The sequence below is a fragment of the Mustelus asterias genome, chromosome 9, assembly GCF_964213995.1.
Source record: "Mustelus asterias chromosome 9, sMusAst1.hap1.1, whole genome shotgun sequence".
Lineage (NCBI taxonomy): Eukaryota > Metazoa > Chordata > Chondrichthyes > Carcharhiniformes > Triakidae > Mustelus > Mustelus asterias.
Window position 1 is genome coordinate 50821127 of NC_135809.1, and position 25443 is coordinate 50846569.

A 25443-nucleotide genomic window follows, 5' to 3' on the forward strand; every position below is an offset into this window, starting at 1 on the left:
AAGTGGAATAAATATTTGCTTCCAAAATGGAATTGGATGACTATCTGAAGGGAAACATTTTCTAGGTCTGCAGGGCAAAAACAGGGAAGCAGGACTAATTGCATTGTTGAACTAAAGAACCAGCATGGGCTCAATAGGCTGATGGCTCTCCTTATATGTGATACAATACTCTATGGCCTGAAGTTTACAGCTCATCCCATTGGTGGGATTTTCCAGTTCCGCCAAAGTCAGTGGACCACCACATTTCATGGACTACCCCACCATTGTGACGGGGCTGTAAAATTCCATCCAAGAATCGACCTTCCCCACTTTATCATCCACCTCCTTTAGCAATGTCATTGCAATCAACCAGTGGGGATTTTTTCCTGAAAACATCACAGGTTACTACCTCCAAGTTAAAAAGTGTAATTTTTTCTAAAACTGCCGCTATCCTCTTTGCAGATCACCATCAAGAAAAATCTGAACCATTCGCTTTCATTTTACTGAGCAATATAAATTTATTTTTTCTAGTTTCAATGCATTATGAGTAGCTGAGAAAGCTCGGGAGTTAAAGTCATGGACATTTTCCCCTGTCTGAAGGCCGAATGTCTTAAACCATGAAAACTGTTAAGGCCAGCAAACTAAACAATTGAGATAATAAGGCAGTCACAACAATGGCCCATTTGTTTGTATATGAAGATGGTTCTCTATGTTAGATAAAAGCTTCATACCGATTTCAGCAAATGTCCATTTTCACAACTAAATTTGTTTTTGCTTTAGTTAATGGGCGCTCTTTCTATTTGCACTGAAGGCTGAAAGGGGTCCAAGTTGGAACTTCCATTGCTTATATTTTTTATGGACAACTTAGAGAACAGAATATCAAGTTACGAAATATACCAAATTTAAAGCAGTAGTCAATTAAGTTAGCCAATGCGCACTAACCTAATGGGATCTGGATGAGCTTCACTGGCCCTGCAATATCAATACGGTGGTTATTGTAACAGGTTCAAAAATGGATAATTTGCAGTGAGTGCCTCACTCCTGACCTCAGCGATTTCTCTATGAACGGTATGTTTTGCCTGTATAGCGCGCATACAGACACTTTTATACATATGACAATAATAAATCAAATCAAATCAAATCCCCACCTCTACAACACATTGGAGGGGATTTTGCAGCCCTTCCTGCCAGTGGGAACCTGGTCCCACTGAAAACAACCATCCCCCCCACCCCTACCACCCGCAGCGGGTGCCCTGGCAGCGGGTCGAACGGGCCACGCAAAATCTGCGTAGACTCACACCAGCAGCCAATGGCGAGCCGTCTCCGCTGCAAAGAAACATACCAGAGGGAGGGCCGGAATATCTCAACCAATGTGAAGCAACTTCATGTCAGGTAATGGTGGCACAGTGGTTAGCATTGGTGCCTCACAGTGCCAGGGACCTGAGTTCGATTCCCAGCTTGGGTCACTGTCTGTGCAAAGTTTGCATGTTTTCCCCGTGTCTGCGTGGGTTTCCTCCGGGTGCTCCGGTTTCTTCCCACTGTCCAAAAGACGTGCTGGTTAAGTGCATTGACCATGCTAAATTCTCCCTCAGTGTACCCGAACAGGCACTGGAGTGTGACAACTAGGGGATTTTCACAGTAACTTCATTGCAGTGTTAATGTAAGCCTACTTGTGACACTAATAAATAAACTTAAACTTTACATGAAACTGCCGGGGACAATGCAAACACAGGAACTTTGAACATGTCGGTCAATGTTACATAATTGCCACTAGTAAGCACGATCGAAATCAGTAGAAACAGCCTGCTCACCCAAACAGATTTTCTTAATAAATAAATTCCCTTACCTGTGCACTTCTTGACCTTGCTATTTCTTTTCCCATGCCAGCTTAATTTACAGTTGAAGTTCTCCTCCCAAAACTCTGCAAACCAGACATTCCTTCTGTTGTTCTCCAGCGTACGGCTTCTGAAGTATCTATCAAAGCCTGAGGAAGAAGCAAATCGGTCAGCTCTGCTAAACAGTGGGCAGCGCATAAAACCTTCTGAACCATCTACATTTCGTGATCTAAGTCGATAAAATGATGGTGTTGGCAGCCCTGTCACTTATTTCCCTTCTGGGGCTTTTAACATGTTTGATTTTTTTAAGTCCTAAAATTTATACCACTGGCAGCATAGCTAACTTTGGATAAGAAAGTACAGGAAAACTTATCACGGGTGTCCTGAGCTTTGACAGTCCACAGTGTAAATAAATTAATGTGGTTCGTAGCCAATTTCCCTCAACACTGATCTTTTCACCTCTGGAAGGAAATATTACAGAGTTTGGCACTTTCTGCTCAGCTTGGTCTCAAGTCATGAATTTCAATCAGAACACAGGAAAATAAGCACTGAAGATGGTTCCCTTTAGGAACCAGCATCTCAGGTGATCCTACCTTCAATTGAGGCTCTCTTAGGGAGGATGGTGACGGCTCCTTCGGCAACCACTTCCTGCTGGTGTACTGGCGCAACCTTTGAACCCCAGCTGTCAGAGCCCACCCAGAGGAAGTGCTTCGTCTGATTGGATCTCCTGGCGGCCTCCAGTAAACGGCTGTGGATAAAAGTGGGGGATGTGGGTGGGGGTAAACCATGAAACTTTAGCTTGTGCTTGGAATTAATAGCAACCGTTTTTTATTCATAAGTCATAGAATCCCAACAGTGTAAAAGGAGGCCATTAAGCCCATACCAACAATAATCCCACCCAGACCCCATAACCCCACATATTTACCTGCTAATCCCACTGACACTGAGGGGCAATTTAGCACGGCCAATCCACCTCTAACCAGCACATTTTTGGACTGTGGGGGGGAAACCAGAGGAAACCCATGCAGACACGGGGAGAATGTGCAGACTCCACACAGACAGTGACCCAAGATCGGAATTGAACCCGGATCCCCGGCGCTGTGAAGCAGCGGTGCTAACCACTGTGTCACCGTGCCGTCCCGGCTCATTCATTCCTCCCGCCAGACATTAAAAAGGCAAAAGTGCAACCCATTTAACCAATCATTTTGACAGCCCAATATATAAAAAGAAAACAGCAGAGCCACCTGCTTGAAGCCTGCATTCATGCCACAGGAAATGGTCACCTAATCTGATCTAAGTCATTCCAACTGTCGTGTTCACTTTGTCATTTTCCCCCACCTCAGCGGTTAGTTTCTGATCTATTGCATTTGCAGGCTTCAGAAAACCAGCTCGATTTCCCAAAGGATCGAGGCAGCTGCCTGAAGTGTAATTGCATTAGAACTCCCCGTGCACCTCAGAGGAATTCGCAGCCATTACAAATCATTGTTTTGAACAGCTTTATTCATTAGCAATGTTTCTGTGAACTAAACTCTGGCTGAAATCCTCAACCATCCCTTTTATCAGAATCGAAACTGGCGTCAATTTGAACGAGCACTTAGTTTCCCAGAGGCCTGAAGGGAACACAATTTCAACTTTAACAAAAAAAAGAGCAGTACGCACCTGATGTCATCTTCATTAGCAAATATAATTATTCCACGAGCATTGGGGGTTTCCAGCAAGCGTTTGATGATTTTGTCAAATTCACCTGGTTTTGGCTCTCGAGGGATTTTCAGTGACTGCGCAATGCAAACCCTACCTAAGGGAAAGAATATCGCCACGTTACTAACTAAACAATCAACTACTATAGTTGATGACAAGTATTAACATATTGTTGTGCCTTCTAATCTAGCTTGGCCTGTTTTGATTGTGGGTGACACTGAGCTGCTCCAGTATCAGCAATAAAAAGCAGTGGTCCCCATAAGGGCACCACGAGTATAAGAAAACAAGCAGAATCCAATTAAACTAAGGGTGGGGCTGGTTTTCCCAGCCCGCTGTGCTGCTCTAGCCGGGAGACAGCAGCAGAGGCCGTTTGCTGGGCTTCAAGCCCAATGCCACAGCCTCCACGGCTCTCCAGAGTCAGGATTTGGGCATCGTCAGCTCCGTGCTGAAAATATTAAAATAGGCATTTCCTTATCATTAGCAGGCCCGGGACTGAAGTCTCCAGGCCCACTAGCCTCTCCACCTCCCCACCCCCACCGGCCGGGAATGGTTCACTCCAGCGATTTACAACAGCTCCCTACTAATGGGGAGCTGGCAGCCCAACTCCGCTGGAGCGAAGGGAGGCCATCGAGGCCCCACTAGGAGGTCGAGGGTAAAAGAGGGTGTGCCCCCTGGGCATTGCCATCCTGGCATTGCAAGCCTGGCCCCCTGGCACTGCTCAAGGGACAAACGGGCACTGCCCAAGGGCCTCTGGGGGAGGGGGGGGCGGAACGGTAGGGTTTGGGGGATCCTGCTGCCACTCTGCAGTCAGAATCAGTGGCAGAGGGAAGGAAGGGGCTGATTGGAACTAGCCATCAGGGTGGGGGCGACATCAGGCCTGGCCCGGAGACATCCGGGAGACCAGCAATCGGGGGTTGGGGGGAGTCAGAGGGGCAGAGATGTGAGGTCATGGGGCTGGCCAGCAATTGAGCTGGCCAGTGATCAGGAGACCAGCAGTGAGGGGCTACTACACATACTCCGATCTCTGCTCTGACAGATTGATGCTTATGCAATGGCCCGCTCAGCGCTATGCTGCTGACATCTAGCTTGGCCTGTTTTGATTGTGGATGATACTTTCAGTGAATTTCAGTGTGAATCTTGCGAGGGCGCTCTGTGATGCACAGAGTTTGGGAGGTTCGGCACTTAGAATTTTTTTGGGAGAATCGCTCCCAAAGTATTTCAATTATGAAACAAAGCCAAAAGTGGCTATGAGATTTTTAACAATATGATTATAGGGTAAAGAAACTACTCTGTAACCTGATTGGCCCACTGGCTATGGAAGCAAGTGTCTAATAAACACCGTATGGATTCTCGCCAAGGCCATCCAGGGATGGACAATCCCACAGGGAAGAGGCAGAGTTGACCATTCTCCACCGATGGACTCTGCCCAAACTGGGGCCTGTAAACTGTTGCCTTGTCAAGGGCCAGGAGGAGACCCATGGGAAGGTCAGCTTGCCCACTATTCCTCCTTAGAAACCAATGATGCAACTTGTATCAGTTGTGGCTCAGTCGATAGCATTCTTGCCTCTGAGTCAGAAGGTTGTGGGTTCAAATCCCACTTCAGAATTTTAACACAAATATCGAGGCTGCCGCTTCAGTGCATCACTGAGAGACTGCCTGCACTGTAGGAGGTGCTGCCATTTTCCTGAGATGTTAAACTGAGGTCCCATCTGCCCTCTCTGGTGGACATAAAAGATCCTATCACTCCATTTCGGAGAAGAACAGAGGAGTTATCCCTCATCTCCTGGCTAATATTAAACCCTCAATAACTAAATACAATGATCTGGTTCCTATCATTTTGCTGTTTGTGGGATATTGCTGTGTGAAGTTGGCAGGTGAGTCTCCAACATTACAGCAGTGAATACACTTCAAAGTACTTCGTCATCTGCAAAGCGCATTGAGATGTTTGCTGGTAATGAAAATGCTATGCAAATGTAATTTTTTTCTTTCAACTCCATCCCTTTCACACCAAGTAATCAAAGATCAGAAATTAGATCAGAGGCTTGAGGGGTAGATATTTTAAATAACTGAACAGGAGCTGCAACCTCCTTTCTTCAAGCCACATGTGGGACATGTGGCTTGAGAATCCATGAATGTCCTTCAAAAGGTATTGCGTAAGAGTTCTTCCTGCAACAATCTTCACCCGAGATGCCCAATGCTCCAGAGATAATCACAGAGTAAGAACTGCATACATACAAACATATAAACTATCAGCAGGAGTAGGCCACTAAGCCCTTCAAACCTATTCCTCCATTCAATGAGATCATGGCACATCTGACTGTGACCTCAATTTCACATTTCCATCTATCCCTGGTAACCTTTCACCCCCTTGTTAGTCAAGAATGTATCAAGCTCTGCCTTAAACATATTCAAATTCTCTGCTTCCACCACCTTTTGAGGAAGAGAGTTCCAAAGACTCACAATCTTCTCAGAGAAAAGAAATTGCCTAATCTCTGTCCTAAATTAACGACCCCTTATCTTTGAACAGTGGCCCTTGGCACTTGATTCTCCCACAAGTGCAAACATCCTCTCCACAGCCACCCTGTCATGACCCCTCCAGATTTTAATTGTTTCAATCAAGTCACTTCTTATTCTTCTACACTCCAGCAGATACAAGCCTAGTCTGTCCAACCATTCCTCATAAGACAACCCGCCCAATCCAGGTATTACTTTAGTAAACCTTCTTTGAACTACTTTCAACACATTTGCACATTTCTTTAGTCTTCATGGTACTCCAGATGTGATCTCACCAATGCCCTGTATAACTGAAGAATAAGCTCCCTACTTTTGTAATCAATTCCCCTTATAATAAATGATAATGTTTTATTAGCTTTCCTAATTACTTGCTGTACCTACATACTTGTCTTTTGCGATTCATGCACTAAGACACCAAGATCCCTCTGAACCAGAAGAAGACCCATTTACGCCTACTCTCTGTTTTTTGTTGGATTGCCAATCTTTTAGCTATGCTAATAAGTTATCCCCTACACTATAGGCTTTTATTTTATGCAATAATCTTTGATGTGGCACCTTATCAAATGCCTTCTGGAAATCTAAATACAGTACATCAACCGCTTCCCCTTTAGCTACAGCACATATTAATTCTTCAAACAACTCTAATAAATTGGTTAAACATGATCCACAAAACCATGTTGATTCTGCCTGATTACTCTGTATTGTTCCAAGTGCCCCGCTATAACATCTTAATTATAATAGCTTCTAACATTTCCCTATGACAGATGTTAAGCTAACTGGCCTGTAGTTTCCTGCTTTCTGTCTCCCTCCCTCTTTGAATAAAGGAGTAACTATTTCCCAATCTAATGGAACCTGCCCCAAATCTTGGGAAGTTTGGAAAATTGTAAACAATGCATCAACTATCTCATTAGCCACTTCTTTTAAGACCCTCAAATGAAATCCGTCAGGACCCGGAGATTTGTCAGTCTGCATCTCCTGAAATTTTCTCAGTACCACTTTCATTGTGTTTGTAATTTTCCCCGGTTCCTCTATCCCTTCCCGTTTCCCGGTTTACAGCTATTTCTGGGATGATCCTGTATCATCTGTATTGGAGACTGATATAAAGTATCTGTTCAATTCATCTACCATCTCCTTATTTTGCATTATTAATATCCCAGACTTGTTTATTATAAGACCAACATTCAATTTGCTAATTCCTTTCTTTTCAAAATGTCAACAGAAACTCTTACTATGTCTTTGTATGTTTAGCCAGCTTTCTCTCATACTCTAATTTATTCTTCCTTATCAATCTTTTGGTCATTCTTTGCTTTTTTTTAATACGCTATCCAATCTTCTGGCCTGCCATGTATCTTTACACAATTATATGCATTTTCTTTAAGTCTGATATTATCTTCAATTTTTTTTTAGTTAACCACGGATGGTGAGTCCTCCCCTTAGAATTTTTCTGAGATGACTCAAAATGAATACTGTTCTCCAAATAGTGTACTTGATCTACTTTTTCTGAAAGGAGGGATAGGGCCAGGAACACATCTTTAGCTGCAGTGTTACCAGTTCAGGATTCAGCATCCAAAATGTATTTCAGCTTCAATTAAGAGTGATACCCTAATTGCATCAATGTGACATCTCGACAGCTTGGCTCTGGTCTCACTTCAACACCATTGCCCAAACTACACTGAGGCTGCAGTCATCTGTTGTCAGAGCTCTACTGCCATAGTTCCTAAGTCAATGCAAACACAGATGCAGTACTGAAATGCTGGGTCAATCCACCCTCCCTCATATCCTGTTTTGTTTGTGTTGACTTGGTGAAGATTGGGAATTTGGTGAAATATTAAGAAAGATGTCACATTTATATAGCACCTTTCGCCACCTCAGGCCATCCCGCGGCAGTTTGCAGCCAATGCTTCTGAAGTGTGGTCACTGCTGTAATGTAAAAGAAAAGAATGTAATGTGAAAGTAAAAGAAAAGAGCAGCCAGTTTTCACACCGTCATATCCCTTATGCAGCAATATTTTACTGTCTGACTGGTCAGCTTTTGGTATTGGTTGACGGATAGATATTAGCCAAGACACCAGGGAGAATTCTCCTGTTCTCCTTCAAGTTGTGCTGATGGCATCTTTTATATTCATGTCAATTTAACATCTCGTGCAAGGCTGCACCTCTGCATATCAGAATGGATTTTGTGTTCAAATCTCCAGAGAATTCATAACCTTTCTGATACTGAGGCAAGAGCTGAACCATGGCAACTCTGCTCCCTTACAATTAGCAATAAATTTAGAGTACTGTTGTGATGTGGATTTGCATCACTGGGAACAGTGAAGAAAAACAATCTCCACTGTATCAGTGTGTCTTTCCCAAGCTTCATCCGCTTATTTCATTACAATTTTCCTTGGAAGGATTGGCCAGTGAGGGTCAAATATGAAAGTATGTTTTATATAATGGATTTATAAACTGATTCAAAACTCAATTTGCAATCATTTGACGACTCCTGTTAATTAAATTTTCCTTGGCTCAATCTGAAACCTTGTTTCGGAGATGAAAGGCCAGTGTTCTAATAAACCCAGCTACCCAATCCTTCCATTGACATATTGCAGATTCAATTAATTAAACATTGATTCTAAGATATGGTGTTTACAGGAACAAGATTACATTGGCATTGCAATGGCTGGAAGATGTCAGCACCACTGTTGCTATGGATTTTGGCCTCAATAATGAATTGGTTATGGAGATCTTATCTTAGTCAGGCCAACGAGTGAGCTTTTACAGTTTGTTCAGGTGGGAGGAGGAACTGTCGTTCTGTTAATCTTATTCGCACCAAATATTTCTCCTGCAATAATCTGGCTACTGAAATGTCATGGATCTGAAACATTACCTGTTTCTCTCCCCACAGGTGCTGCCAGACCTGTGGAATCATGGCATTCTCTGTTTTTATTTTCGACCTCCATAGTATTTTGCTTTTCCGTTGTGGCCACTAATCTGTTGTCTGCTTCTCTAAATTATCAATCAGTTCACAGCATGTTTATTTCTTTAATTAATTAAGGAGCTCAAATCAGAGGCTATGGTTGGAATTTTCTTGACGATTCTCTGAATCTCCCAGTGTAACTGCCATGGAAGACCACTGGAAGCCGTAGAGACACAAATTAAGCAGTCATTATCACTGATGATAGAAAGATCTCTGAAGATATTAAATAGCATAAGGAGTCTAACAACACCAGGTTAAAGTCCAACAGGTTTATTTGGTAGCAAACGCCACTAGCTTTCGGAGCGCTGCTCCTTCGTCAGGTGAGTGGGAGTTCTGCTCATAAACAGCAAACAGGGCATATTAAGAAACAAACTCAATTTACAGAATAATTCATTATTCTGTAAATAATGAATTATTCTGTAAATTGAGTTTGTGTCTTTATATGCCCTGTTTGCTGTTTATGAGCAGAACTCCCACTCACCTGACGAAGGAGCAGCGCTCCGAAAGCTAGTGGCATTTGCGACCAAATAAACCTGTTGGACTTTAACCTGGTGTGAGACTTCTTACTGTGTTTATCCCAGTCCAACGCCAGCATCTCCACATCATGACATCGATATTAAATAGCAGCATGGAAGAATAAGCTTTAAAAATATTGCTTGGGCATAGACAAAATGTTATTTGTAGAAGAGAACAAACTTTTCTGCTGGAATGACCAAAGCCTCAATCTCAGTACCTTCTGTACCAACTCCATCCCTCTCCCAGCTTTAGCTCATATCAAACCAGACAGCTCACAACCAGGTATCCCAATTGATGCCGAGTTGTGCTTTTAGCCTCATATCTTTTCAGTCATAAAGACCACCTACTTCCTATCCATCCCTACCCCAGATTCATCCCATCCGCTGCTGAAATCCTTATCCATGCTTTGGTCACCTCTAAGTTTGCTCATGCCAATGCAGACCTGGCTCCCGCATCCCCCACCCGCATCCCACCCTCTGTAACCCACAACTCTGCCGTCTCTATCCCATTGACACACTGACTCATTACCCCTGTTCTGACTCTCAGCTTTGCCACCATTTTAAAATTCCCATCTTTATATTAAATCCCTCCACATCCTTACAACTCACTATTTTTATAATTATCTCCCACCATACAACTTTTCTGACTCCAGGATTAAGTGCATTCTCCCCATTTGGCTTCATCATTGGAGCTGCGTTTTCAACTGGCGGGCCCCTGTATGCTGCACTCAACCTTTGTGCCTCCCTCTCTCCTGCTGGAAGAGCCTCCATAAAACTCATCCCCTTTGAACAAGCCTTTGGTCACCCCCTCCTAAATTGTTTTGGCTTAGAATCCATTTTCTTTCCCACTGCCCAATTCTGCGGGATATTTTTTCATGCTAAAGACACCCAATAAATGCTGGTTGCTGTTATCCTCATCATCTTACTATGCTTCCTGGGCCTGTGTACTATCCATAGATGGCAGCAGAGAGGATGATCTAACAAACCTACACCCAAACCTCCACTGATATCACACTGCACTCGGCAGCAAGAAGGACAGGGTGCAAGCCCTGCAACAAAAGTCTTCTCTAAAGTTACCCCCTACCTAGACAAGACTGCCAAAACAGGTCTTTTTATGCAAATAATGCCTTCATCCATTTGAGTACAAGAACAGAACACGGGAAAGGTAAACATAAAGTACAGTTGTCGTACAGATCACAGGCTGAAAAGATACTTGAACTCCCTTGACTGTAGCAGGAGACAACCATCTTAGGCAGACAATGTATGTTTTGGATTATCTGACCTCCAATACATGAAAAGACAATTCAGATGCTTTTGATCAATGCCTTTGACTTCCTGCGTGCTGATACAATAACACTGTATGAGTATCACATACAGAGAAGAAACGAATAACACTCATTTGCCAGCAGTGAAGGTCAAAGTCCTCGAATCAGATCATACACTCTTTGTGCAATAATTACAAAGCAGAAGAGAACCAGTGTCTAATTTCCAGAGTGGTACCATTTACATGCCCCATTAATAAAATCAGAACATTTTTGAAGGGGAAAAAATGTGCAACAGGGAACTGACTTTCTCTCACAGTGGCAAACAGCCAGACTAGCATGAGTTCCCACAAGATGCCAGCTCCTGGGAACCAGACTCTGGAACCAGAGCGGCAGCCAGGATCATGGGGAATCTCTGGGTAAAATGCGAGTTTCACTTCAGATTTCAAAAGTGGAGAAGACTAGGGTTGGGATTTTGCACTCCACATTCACATCGGGCATGAATGTTAATGGGAGTGTGCAAAATCTTGCGAGAGGCCCTAAACGTTCAATATTGGGAACTCCATTAGAATAAATTTAAACCTAATTATCAGGACTCTACACATGATGGCCAGCACTCTCCCCCTGTTAGATTATCCATTCACATCAGCATGAGGGCACTGCCCCAGGTACTGCAGTGCATGGGCAGTGCCAAGGTGATGTTGCATTGTGTGAGGTGCATGGTACAGTGCATGTGGCATGGGGGGGGAGGGGGGGGGAGAGTGGTTGCATGGCGGATGCTGGTTTAACTTTTTTTATAGAATCCCTACAGTGCAGAAAGAGGCCATTCGGCCCATCATGTCTGCACCAACAACAATCCCACACTATCCCTGGAACCCTACCTATTTAGTCACCCTGACTCTAAGGGTCCATTTAGCACGGCCAATCAATCTAATCTGCACATCTTTGGAGTGTGGGAGGAAACCGGAGCACTCGGAGGAAACCCACGCAGACATGGGGAGAATGTGCAAACTCTGCACAGACGGTGACCCGAGGCTGGAATTGAACTCGGGTCCCTGGCGCTGTGAGGCAGCAGTACTAACCACTGTGCTACAGTGCCACCCTAACTGTATCGGGGAGGCCATTAAAAAGGAAGCCCTGATCTTCAAAAACTAAGCCGCTGGCGTGACATTGTGGGACCCATCCCTTGGACGTTTTTTTCTATCCGGCGAACGATACGGCGCAGAAAGCTGCCATTGGGGCCAACAGTTTCAACGTCAGTTTTCCCACCCACTGCGACACCCTGCAGGAAAATAGAAAAGTTCTGCCTCAGGTTATTATTTTGGTTTTCAAAGAGAGCTGTTGGATCAAATAAGATAAATACAATCCTACTTCATTATTTGATCACAGATAACTTTCTTGCTGATTTATCAATATCACCATTGGCTCAACATTCTTTTCTGGTCACATCTGGTGTTAGACAAGTCAAGCTTTAATGAGGAGCAGAAAGGAAGAGCGAGATTGTATTCTTGCCCTGTATTCAGCACTACGCTTTCAAGAAAAGCAAACAACAGATCAGCAAAAATGATGACATTGCCATAAATTTATAAATCCATTCTAACCATAGGCATCTTTGCATTAGAAACAATGCAGTTTATGTCAAGCTTTTGGCTTTAACGTCACCCATAAAGGTAAACAACGTATCCTTTTTTGTTCCCACGAAAGTGGAGACCTAAATTTAATTGCTAAAATAATAAAAGCAAATTATTGCGGATGCTGGAATCTGAAACCAAAAGAGAAAACACTGGAAAATCTCAGCAGGTCTGGCAGCATCTGTAAGGAGAGAAAAGAGCTGACGTTTCGAGTCCAGATGAGCCTTTGTCAAAGCTCAATTTGTCAAAGCAGCAAATTAATTGCTATTGAGTCTCCATTTCAAATTAATGGTGCAGTGCTGGATTGCCTCAGGAGTAAGTTTTTAAAAGTTTATTTATTTGTGTCACAAGTGGGCCTACATTAACACTGCAATGGAGTTACTGTGAAAATCCCCTTGTTGCCACACTCCGGTGCCTGTTCGGGTACACCGAGGGAGAATTTAGCACGGCCAATGCACCTAACCAGCACATCTTTCAGACTGTGGGAGGAAACCAGAGCACCCAGAGGAAACCCACGCAGACACGGGGAGAATGCGCAGACTCCGCGCAGACATTGACCCAAGCCAGGTATTGAACCCAGGTCCCTGACACTGGGAGATAGCAGTGTGAACCATAGTGCCACCATGCCACCCGTGCCAGTCGTGCCACAAGGTTGTGGGCGGGAGGGGGGAGTGTAGTGCAGGGACATCGGAGGTCTCGATATGATTGATGCCGCCTGGAAAAGGACCAAGTCATTCAGCCCCTTGATGTGCTCTGTCTTTCAATTAGATCATGGCTAGCTCCAGACCTCAATCCCATTTTCACATCTTTTTTCATTCATTCATGGGAATGACGGCTTCACTGGCTAGGCAAGTATTTATTACCTATCCCTAATTGCCCTTGAGAAAGTGGTGGTGAACTGCCTTCTTGAACCGCTGCTGTCAATGTGGTGTAGGTACACCCAAAGTGCTGTTAGGAAGGGAGTTCCAGAATTTTGACCCTGCGACAGTGAAGGAATGGCCGATATATTTCCAAGTCAGGAAGGTGAGTGACTTGGAGGGGAACTTTCAGGTGGTGGTATTCCCATGTGTCTACTGCCCTTGTCCTTCCAGATGGCAACAGTTGTGGGTTGGAAAGGCTGTCTAAAGAGTCTTGGTGGGTTCCTACTGTGCATGGTACACTCTGCTGCTACTGTGTGTCAGTGGTAGAGGGAGCGAATGTTTGTGGATGGGGTGCCATTCAGGTTGGTTGCTTTGTTCTGGATACCATAGACCTTCTCGAGTGCTGTTTGGAGCTGCACTCATCCAATCAAGTAGAGTATTCCATCAAACTCGTGACTAGTGCCTCTTAGAATGTGGACTGGCTTTGAGGAGTCAGGAGGTGGGTTACTTGCTGCAGGATTCCTAACCTTTGACTTGTTCTTGTAGCCACAGTATTTATATGGCTAGTCCAGTTCAGTTTCTGGTCAATGGTTGCCCGCAGAATGTTGATAGCGCGGGATTCAGCAATGGCCATTGAATGTCAAGGGACGATGGTTAGATTCTCTCTTGTTAGAGATGGTTATTACATGGCATTTGAGTGGTGTGATTGTTGACTTGCCACTTGTCAACCCAAACCTGGATATTGTCCAAGTCTTGCTGCATTTTAACATGACTGCTTTAGTATCTGAGGCGTCGCAAATGGTGCCAAACATTGTGCAATCATCAGCGAACATCCCCACATCTGACCCTATGATGGAAGGAAGGTCAATGATGAAGCAACTGAAGATGGTTGGACCCAGGACACTACCCTGAGGAACACCTGCAGTGAGTCCTGGAGCTGAGATGCTTAACCTCCAATCCCCACAACCATCTTCCTTTGTGCTAGGTATGACTCCAACCAGTAGAGAGTTTCCTTCCTGATTCCCATTGACTTCCCATTGATTCCCATTGATTCCCAATGCTGCCTTAACGTCAAGGGCAGACAGTCTCATCTCACCTCTGGAATTTAGCTCTTTTGCCCATATTTTAACCAAAGTTGTAATGAAACCTATACTCCTTGATGATATCCTTATCCAAGAGCTATATATTCATTTCAAATTATCCATCAGCACTCCAATCTTTTTTGGGGAGAGAACTCCAGGTTTCATTGTGTGAAAAAGTATCTCCTAATATTCCTGCTGAATGGACATGCTCTATTTTTAAGTTGATGTCCCTTCATTTTTGATTCCCCCATCAAAGAGAAGAGTTTCTCTGCGTCTGCCCAATCAAATCTTTTTAAAATTAATCACTGAAGCCAGTGGCGCAGCAGTACTGTTGCTGGACTAGTAATCCAGAGACCCAGGATAGTCATCTCGGGACCTCAAATCCTGCCAAGGCAGATGGTGAAATTTGAATTCAATAGAAATCTGGAATAAAAAGATGACCACGAAACCATTGTTGATTGTCGTAAAAAAAAAACATCTGGTCACTAATGTCCTTTAGGGAATGGGTAAATAATTTTAAAAAAACATTTAAACATCAGGGCCCCTTTGCAGGCAGAAAGTTGTGATCTTCAGTTCCATGCTAACAGTACATAGCCCATCATTACATAATAAATACAGGGTACCAGCGTCCACCAACATTGAGTAAATTGGACAACAACGTCCAGATTCTGCATCAAAGTGTAAATTAGGAAATTGCTGCCTGAGCTGCCCTGCTCCTCCACAAGTTTGCCAAAGTGGTATCTCGCTGAGAGACACAATCAAGCACATGTATGGTGATTGTTCCTTTAAGGGCAACACAGCAGAGTAAGGGTCAGCTGGTATGGGTGACCAATCAGGACTCAGAATGGGGAATCACTCCAGGGGGAGGAGTTCTCTTAGGCAGAGGCTCTCCAGACCTAGCTGCAGACATTCTGCTGCTCTTGTAGATCCAAGTGAATAAATCCTTTGTTGTTCATTAATGAACTCTCTGGTAAGTGCATCATTACAACATGCAATGGTGTTAAGTTGCTGGTTACTTGCTAAACACATTTTGGGGTGTTAAAGCTCCCCCTGTGTGACTCAGTGAGGATTCTTCAGTCTGACTAGTTGAGGTGACACCCTGCTCACAGCCACACACACACACAACAGATCTCTCCATAGAGAGCACCACACTGAAAATGATCCCAAAGTTGCTGCCCTGTCTAAAAGCCTGTTCAAGTGTGGGTGGTTGTAAGTACAATGAATGGTGACTCTGCTTCTTCACTGCTGAACACAAATTCTGAGCCCACATATGCTTCAATAACTATTTTGCTGCTTCTCGTGGTAATTTATTATTCACTGCTTATACTCTGCCTCTGAAAGGATTGAGTGAAAAGAGCTACTTACAGAGAGAGTGCAGCTGGATTCAACAGTAGATTCCTGCCCAGTGAGACAAATAAAACCTATACCAGTTATTCCTTTTGATGTGCTTGATGAATCAAATAAATAAAGGTTTGCACACCAAACTGTGACTAAATTTTATTGCCATTAAATTTATTGTAAAATAGAGCTGGAAAACCAATTTCTTCCTCATTTCTGTCGCCAGTTTTTTTCATTGTAGCGACCCTTGAAGTGTGAAAAGATTTCACTATTTTTCCCGACTTAATGTACAAATCAAACTGCAGAAATGAAATTCTTTACAATTAATATTAACACTTCATCATATAAATTATCTTTTCCTTTAATACCTATTATTGTGCTACATTTATATAAATCTCTATTAATGGAGAGAATTTTCAGCCCGTATTTGCCATCAGCAAGAATAGCAACTTGGACGCAAAATCCAGTGAAACATAGAAGATAGGAGCAGGAGGAGGCCATTTGGCCCTTCGAGCCTGCTCCGCCATCCATCAAAATCAGGGCTGATCATCCAACTCAATAGCCTGATCCTGCTTTTTCTCCGAAACCTTTGATCCCTTTCGCCCCAAGTGCTATATCCAACTGCCTCTTGAATACATTCCATGTTTTGGTATCAACTACTTCCTGTGGTAATGAAGCATGATACTCACCGGCAAGATCACATTCCCCGATTTTCCACGCTCCACACCAGTGATGAGTTTAACACTACGGAAATCCCCATTTAAATGCATCAACATATCATTATTGAGACCTCTTGGCGAGACTTCCCCCCTGATCCCCCATCACTGAAGATTCATCGGGCGCCAGCAATTTACAACAACTCTATAAAAACTGGTGACTTCACCTCCGAAGGGGATATTGGATATGTGTGCTCAGGTCGGCATTGCCCTTCAGGGTGGCAATTGCAGAGGAGGCATTGAAGAGGGAGCGGGGTACCCAGATAAATGCAACTTGGGGCCAGTGGGGAGTGGGGGCGGGGGGGGGGGGGGGGGGGGTGGTTCGGTCTCAGTATCTCAAAGGTGGGGTTAGTCGCAGGCCTCAGCAGCCTTCCATTGTTTAAAGGGTCTGACAACTGGTGTGCAGGCAGCAATTCCTGCGTCCTCCTAGCAGGACTAATGGTGATATCACCAGTGAGGAGTGCTTTTCCAGATTGGCAGCTGGAAAGGGAATGGGAGCAGGTGAATCCACAGGGTCAGCACAGGAGTGACTGCGCAGTCCCTGGATGGGTCCCATGAGATGCCAGGCTGCATGGGCAGAATGGGGAACTCAGACAAGGGGTAGTTACCAGCTTCATGTGAGCTGAAGACCATCACACAAGGGGGGAGGGCAAGCAGTCAGAATGAACCCCCGCCCTCAGGCACTTTGCAGCCTGAGGACATGCACTGCCTGGAAGGTCAAGGCCACTGGTTATGGAAGCCAGGCTGTCAGAGATTGTGATTTGATTTGATTTGATTTATTATTGTCACATGTATGAACATACAGTGAAAAGCATTGTTTCTTGCGCACTATACAGACAAAGCATACCATTCATAGAGAAGGAAATGAGAGAGTGCAGAATGTAGTGTTACAGTCATAGCTAGGGTGTAGAGAAAGATCAACTTAATGCAAGGTAAGTCCATTCAAAAGTCTGACAGCAACTGGGAATAATCGGTTGGTACGTGACCTCAGACTTTTGTCTCTTTTTCCCGAAGGAAGAAGATGGAAGAGAGAATGTCTGGGATGTGTGGGGTCCTTACTTATGCTGGCTGCTTTACCGAGGCAGCGGGAAGTGTAGACAGAGTCAATGGCTGGGAGACTGGTCTGCATGATGGATTGGGCTATATTCACGACCTATTGTAGTTCCTTGTGGTCTTGGGCAGATCAGGAGCCATACCAAGCTGTGATACAACCAGAAAGAATGCTTGTGTGCAGGTGGCTGGCTGTTCAAGATGGAAGGCTCATTTAATCTGCAGCCATGAGCTGGGAGAATGTGGGTGCCCTCTCGGGGTGAAGCTGACTGTAAATTGCAGTCTTCACGTGCACTAGGTGTGCCTCGTCTGCCAGAAGAGGAATCTCCCTGACCTTTACTCGATGATTCAATTGTGCCAGTTTTGTCAGCATTGCAATGCATAATTGTGCCACTCATTGGCACCCAACAGTTAACACTTTGGAAACTTAGCCCCCAAGCATTGAACTCCAAGGCTAATACTCACGTCTCCATAACAGAGAGGTGACACAGACATTGCCCTTATGCAAGGCATTATGGTGAATGGGCTCAGCAGTCATCCCGTTCAGGACATGAAAAGGTTGCAGCATCTCATTCCCTTGTAGGGTTAGAACGTAAGTCCATTGAATGCACTCAATGCCCTCATTTCTCACCGTAGGAGAGTAACACGCCTGCTGAGGTTCTCATGTGTCAAAGTGCTTCATTCAGGTGGAGTTGAGAGGGGCAATTGTGGGGAATTGGCTATTGTGTGACCAGGGAGGGAGTGAGGCTCATTGGAAAGGTGCTCACATAGTGGGTGTGCATAAGTAGATGTCTCAGATCCTGAGAGGGCTGTAGCTCACCAGGGAGGGAGTGAGGCTCATTGGAAAGGTGCTCACATAGTGGGTGTGCATAAGTAGATGTCTCAGATCCTGAGAGGGCTGTAGCTCAGCTCAGGGTATTGTCAGAACTCCTCATCAGTCACTTTGTTCTTTTCTTCCTTTCAGTTTTTGGTTGGAGAGAATCACGTTGGCAGTCAAGCTGACAATTCTTCCCATTGCTATTCAGCAGCAGCAATAACATCGATGTGCCACTGCACATGGCCAGGAGCAGCACCCTGCAGAGGAAGGGGAGTCAGGGCTGGCTGATCATCAAGGTGCAGGGCCACAGATGGTGAGGCCTCAGAGGAGGTAGCGGCACGGTGGGCGGCACAGTGGCACAGTGTTTAGCACTGCTGTTTCACAGCTCCAGGGTTCAATTCCTGACTTGGGTCACTGTCTGTGTGGAGTTTGCACATTCTCCTCATGTCTGCGTGGGTTTTCTCCAGGTGCTCCGGTTTCCTCCCACAGTCCAAAGATTAGGTCAATTGGCCATGTTAAATTGCCCCTTAGTGTCCTGAGATGTGTAGGTTAGAGGGATTAGCAGATAAATATGTAGGCATATGGGGTAGGGCCTGGGTGGGATTGTGGTCGGTGCAGACTCGATGGGCCGAATGGCCTCTTTCTGCACTATCGGGTTTGTATGATGATGTATGTATGGTGTATGAGGTATTACTGGCCACTGGTATTGCACCGCAGAACTTCCTGCCAAATGCCAGAGGTCCAGTGCCAGAGAGGACTGCGCCTGTCCCAGGGAACAGTGCCAGGTGATTCAAGAGTTGGCACCACATGGACTGGGAGGTCACCCATTACCTATGGCCCTGAAAGTCACTGCCGCTCTGAACTGCAATGCCAGTGGCACGTTTCAGGGCTGCATACATGACCTGTGGGGCATCTCCCAGTATGTCGCACACAACTGCATACGGGAGGTCACAGATGCACTATTCACTGGATCCCACATGTACATCACCAGGCCCAGGCCCAGGTTAGCCAGGAGAATAGGATCATGGGGTTTATCTGCATAGCAGGTATACTCCAGATTCACGATGCCATCAACTGCACTCACATGCTTCTGCATTCACCATGGTGGCATAGGGTGCCATTTGTGAATCGCAAGGGATACAACTCCCTCAATGTCTGGATCATCTTGACCATGCAGTGCCCATTATGCAGGTGTGTGCCCATTTCCTGGGGAGCTCCATAACAGTTACCCTTAGGACGCTCACAGATCCCAGCTGTCTTTGAGGGAGATCAGCAGCTAGAAGGATTACTCCTCGGAGACAAAGGGTACCCTCTCAGAAGGTGGCTGATGACACCAATGCAGAGGCCCCAAATGCCCGCTGAGACTCTGTCAGGGGGAGCCCTCCAATGCAGCCCCAGAGGGTGTCACGCATCACAGCAGTCTGCTATGCTCCACACAACCTGGCACTGCAGCGGCAAGAGCAGCTGGATCATGAGGAGATGGAGGAGAAACACATCTCTTCAGATGGGGAGGATGTTGAGGAAGGGACGAGGGGAACCCATGGAGAAGGCGGTGCAAGGACCTAGGGCAATGGCCAAGGCCCGCACGAGGCACAGGACAAAAGACATCCTCACAGCCTCTCGGTTTGGGGAGGACCAGGACTAGCAGGTGAAGACCTCTCCCACCATGGAGTCTGACATCCTCTCACTGCTGTGATGCCTGCGCAAGTTCACTGTGATGGTGGCTACAGTCATGGGCAGGGCGCTAAAGCAATTGGCCAGATGCTGCAGGAGAATGACTTGCGGTGAGGACGGATCAATGCTCCTCTTATCCTCTGTGAAATGTTTGACTCTGGCCTGACAGAGAGCTGAATGCAGCCTGCCACTGAATGGGGTGATCCAGGGATACAGAGAGGCTGAATGGCACATCTCAGCTGCTGCTGCCTCCTCCGAGATCAGGGGTCCCGGTGTGTTCCGATAAGGTGGATAGACATGCTACCAGAGATAAGAGAACTGAGCGTTGTTGTGGCAGTTGGATGGGGGGTGGGGGGAGACCCTCCAATTAATGGGGGGTTGGAGGGTGGGCTGGAGGATGGCTTTACTGTGTCATCAGTGTAGGAGGTGGGAGAGACATAGCGCTGCCGTTCTCTCACTGCACAGAGAGGAAGCACTAGGTTTCGATGGGAGATTGTGGAGTTTGGTGACTCATCTAAACTAGTGCCCAGGTTCACCAGTGCCAGCTAGGTGCCTATAGTTTCTTATTCTTTCTCACCCTCCCGCTATGACTAGGTTTATCCCCAGTATCCACAGCTGAGGTTGAGGTGGCCTGCTGTCTTCCACATCCTGCTGCCTCTGATGACCTTAGCGAGCATTCCCTGGGAGGTCAGGGCCTAGAGGGTCGCGACCTAGTTTTGGTCTGCACGGATGTTGCAGCGCTGCCCGAGGCTGGATGTGTGACGCTCAGTGGGAGGGGGTGTCAGATAGGCTGGACACCCCCCAGGGTCACCTGATGGAAAGCTCCAACCTGAGCTCTATCTGATCCTCTTCCCTTTTGGTGCCTGGGGGCTCCTGGGCTCCTCCACGGGATAGAGGGGCAACTGGAATGAGATCCAGAAGCTCCGCCGTTCTCTGACGCTGACACTCATGGATTCCCATTTGTGCCTCCACCATCCAGTTGAAGTCCTGCACCATCGAACCACCCTCAGCCGTGGAGGTCATGTGCTGTCATGAGGCGGACTGCCATGGAATGAAGATCCTGCACCAAGGTCTCCACTGCAGATGCCACCCTCACAGTGTTGGCCTTGTGGTGTCGGAGTGACGATACCATCTCCTCGGACAGTAGGAACTCCATCAGTCGGCCTTGCACTCCGAGAAGGGATGCTGTCATACCTTCCTGATGCTCGCAACTCTGCCTTTGCAGCTCCAGCAGGTCTTGGACAACTGGACCCGGGGCACGTCATTGGCCAGGGGCCCAGCAGAGTCCGGGGCTCCGTCATCCCTCTGAGTGTCGGTTCACTGGATGTCCCTGCCTCCGCCTGCTATGGATTGTCAGTTCTGAGGTTCTCACCAGTGAGTGGCCCAGAAGGCTGTCCACTGGTTAATCCCACTAAGTAGTGAGTATCTGCACTGGTGGAGGGTGTGGGTGACAGCTATGATGCACCTTTGACGCTGGTCTCTGAGCTATCACCCTTGGAGCTGCTCATGTCTGTGGTCCCCAGAGGGCGTGAGGATAATCCAGGCTGGCTGGCTGATTGAAATGCAAGGGAAGGGAGATGGCATTACTGCATCACAGTGGCAGACTGATGGGAGAAAGTTAACTCATGTGTGGTTTGCACCATGGCTGCATGTGTTGAGGGTTCTCACTTTTGTTTCTTGCCCTCACCATGACAAGAGCCTTACCCTGGCTGCACAAAGAAGGTAAGGAGTCTAACAACACCAGGTTAAAGTCCAACAGATTTATTTGGTAGCAAACGCCACTAGCTTTCGGAGCGCTGCTCCTTCGTCAGGTGAGTGGGAGATCTACTCATACACAGCAAACAGGGCATATAAAGACACAAACTCAATTTACAGAATAATGAATAATTATTGGAATGCGAGTCTTTACAGCTAATCAAGTCTTAAAAGTGCAGACAATGTGAGTGGAGGGAGCATTAGCATAGGTTAAAGAGATGTGTATTGTCTCCAGACAGGACAGCCAGTGAGACTTTGCAAGTCCAGGCAAGTTGTGGGAGTTACAGATAGTGTGACATGAACCCAAGATCCCGGTTGAGGCCGTCCTCATGTGTGTGGAACCTGGCTATCAGTCTCTGCTCAGCGACTCTGCGCTGTCGTGTGTTGTGAAGGCCGCCTTGGAGAATGCTTACCCGAATATCAGAGGCCGAATGCCAGTGACCGCTGAAGTGCTCCCCAACAGGAAGAGAACAGTCTTGCCTGGTGATTGTCGAGCGGTGTTCATTCATCCATTGTCGTAGCATCTGCATGGTTTCCCCAATGTACCATGCCTCGGGACATCCTTTCCTGCAGCGTATCAGGTAGACAATGTTGACCAAGTTGCAAGAGTATGTACCGTGTACCTGGTGGATGGTGTTCTCACGTGAGATGATGGCATCCGTGTCGATGATCCGGCATGTCTTTCAGCGGTTGCTGTGGCAGGGTTGTGTGGTGTCGTGGTCACTGTTCTCCTGAAGGCTGGGTAGTTTGCTGCGGACAATGGTCTGTTTGAGGTCGTGCGGTTGTTTGAAGGCAAGAAGTGGGGCTGTGGGGATGGCCTTGGCGAGATGTTCGTCTTCATCAATGACATGTTGAAGGCTCCGGAGGAGATGTCGTAGCTTCTCTGCTCCGGGGAAGTATTGGACGACGAAGGGTACTCTGTCCGCCGTGTCCCGTGGTTGTCTTCTGAGGAGGTCGGTGCAGTTTTTCGCTGTGGCGTGTCGGAACTGTCGATCGATGAGTCGAGCGCCATATCCTGTTCTTATGAGAGCATCTTTCAGCGTCTGGAGGTGTCTGTTGCGATCCTCCTCATCCGAGCAGATCCTGTGTATACGGAGGGCTTGTCCGTAGGGGATGGCTTCTTTAACGTGTTTAGGGTGGAAGCTGGAGAAGTGGAGCATCGTGAGGTTATCCGTGGGCTTGCGGTACAGTGAGGTGCTGAGGTGACCGTCCTTAATGGAGATGCGTGTGTCCAAGAATGCAACCGATTCTGGAGAGTAGTCCAAAGAAAATGCACAAAGAAGGTCATTCATCTTCTTGTGGCACTGTAGCCCTGTCCTCTTATGGTGCAAGCTGGCACTCACCATCGTGGCCACAACCTCCCTGCCGTGGTTGGTGACTTTGCTTGGCTTGACATCTGCCTGATCGTGGGTGACGGATTTTATTACTCTGCTTCACACCATCCAGAAGTTTGATTAGGGCTCCCTAAGGGCGGCACGGTGGTTAGCACTGTCCCTCACAGCGCCAGGAACCTGTATTCGATTCCCGGCTTGGGTCATTGTCTGTGTGGATTTTGTACATTCTCCCTGGGTTTCCTCCGGGTGCTCCGGTTTCCTCCCACAGTCTGAAAGGCGCGCTGATTAGGTGCATCAGCCATGCTAAATTCTCCCTCAGTGTAACCCGAACAGGCGCCGGTGTGTGGCAACAAGGGGATTTCCACAGTAACGTCATTGCAGTGTGAATGTAAGCCTACTTGTGACAAATAAATATAACTCTGTGGAAGGTGGTGCTATCTTCCTGGCAGCCATCCCCCCTCCCGCCAGACTGGCCTTGGAACAAGGAACACATGCTGGGGAGCCGTTTAACAGGAGCGCCCCACTGATTACTTATTTGTACCAGGGGGGAATGAGCGAATCAGAGGCAAGCCACCATGAGCGTGGCGTGAAACACGTGGAAAATAAATGTTGGCAAAGTTGGCTTTTCCTGCTGAAGGCGCTGGCGGGATTCTCCCTTGGTTTTCTCACCAGGACCAACACTTTGAAAAAATATCTGAAAATCCCACCCCAACAGTTTTAGCTCCTTTTAAACAATGCATCTGCTCAGTTTGCTTGATTTGAACCTTTTTATGTGTGCTGCAAGGCAGATGGAATTCTAGCCATCTGTCTGCCAACACTATGGCAGACGACATCTTGGGGGAGATAAATCGAATTTGAAATGTGGCTCAAAGGCTCAAAGCCTCAGACAAGGTTAACATCCAATAGTCTCTTCCTGTTGTGTGTGGGGTTATTTCATTCTATTGTTATTTTTCAGGTATTTACAAAGATGTATTGACAAAAGTGATACATTTTGGAAGCAAATCTGATTTGGCATTTCAACTGTTGCTTGTCCAGTTTGTCCAGTGTCAAGCTCCAGTCCAATGGGAAACATACATTTTTGTACGTCTCAAGAATGCAAAGATGATTTTCCAAAAAAGATGTTTCCAGTACAGTAGTCTAGCCATTAATATTCCACTAGTTCCAGCTCAGTGTTGTCCTCAACATCACAGATTACTGGACTCTGAATCATTATTGTCCTTACTGATTGGATACCTCAATGTATTGATGCCCGAGTTGTCCTGAGGAAGCTTTGACAGTATTTACATAGCATCACCATGGCTGCAAAACTGCACTCCTTGGCACCGGTAGTTTTACCACTATGGATTTTGGTACCAAGTTGGTTGTTGTGGCCTGTGTATCCACTCCGGGTGCAGCACATGCTAGACACCGGGCCCAATTTGACCAAAACTTTGCGCCCATTTTCGGGCGCGAAATCGCGGTGAAGTTGGGCATCGGACCTATACCGCGATCTGCACCCGATTCCGAGCAGATCGCGGCTTTACCGACACCCGATTCGGGCGCAGGTCATTTGCATGCATTTAAATTGACTTAATGAACCGCGCGCCCAACTCTACCGCCAAATCCCACTTTACCGTCTTCTGGCCCGTTCCGCATCCGCACTGTAAGTGACCTGCAAAATAAAAGTCTGAAGTCGTCGTTGCAGCTTCTGAAGAGTGGGGTCAGAGCCTCCAACGGCTCTCTAACCCAGATCATCCTCTGGTTGGGGCGGGGGGGTGGGGGGGGGGGGGGGGGGGGGGGGTGTGGGGAGGGGGGGGAGGACCCAGGTCATCCTCTGGTCGGTGGGAGGGTGGGTGAGACCCAGATCATCCTCTGGTCGAGGGGGGTTCCACTGCCAGTCTGTGGCCGATCGGTGGGGAGGGAGAGGGCAGGGGGGACCGCCGCCACTCTGCGGGCGATCCCTCCTCCCCACCGGAGGAACGAATCCCTCCTGCCGGAGTGGACGTGCGGCCATGCCATCCCACAAAACCTTCAGGATGAAGCGATTCCTCGCTAAGAAGATGAAGCAGAACCGGCCGATTCCACAGTGGATCCGCATGAAAACCGGCAACAAGATCAGTACAAGTCCAAGAGGAGACACTGGAGAAGGACCAAGCTGGGCCTGTAAAGGGATACACCATCACTGGTACACTACCAGCCACAGCCATCTCTCCCGCTCTCTTGCCCCTGCAGGGAAGAGTAATCTGTGGCTGGTAGTGTACCAGTGATGGTGTATCCCTTTACAGGCCCAGCTTGGTCCTTCTCCAGTGTCTCCTCTTGGACTTGTACTGATCTTGTAGCCGGTTTTCATGCGGATCCACTGTGGAATCGGCCGGTTCTGCTTCATCATCTTAGCGAGGAATCGCTTCATCCTGAAGGTTTTGTGGGATGGCATGGCCGCACGTCC

General features: G+C 46.8%; 1 protein-coding gene across 1 annotated transcript in view; it reads right to left on the bottom strand.

The window, feature by feature from the left end:
- Positions 1-25443, bottom strand: part of LOC144499224 (metabotropic glutamate receptor 8-like) — a 472228-nt gene that overhangs the window by 221823 nt on the left and 224962 nt on the right. The window contains exons 3-5 of the mRNA XM_078221343.1: positions 3474-3609; positions 2408-2562; positions 1826-1963 (exon numbers count right to left, since the gene is read on the bottom strand). Of these exons, the coding sequence (XP_078077469.1) occupies positions 1826-1963; positions 2408-2562; positions 3474-3609 (429 nt within the window). The remainder of the gene's footprint in view (positions 1-1825; positions 1964-2407; positions 2563-3473; positions 3610-25443) is intronic.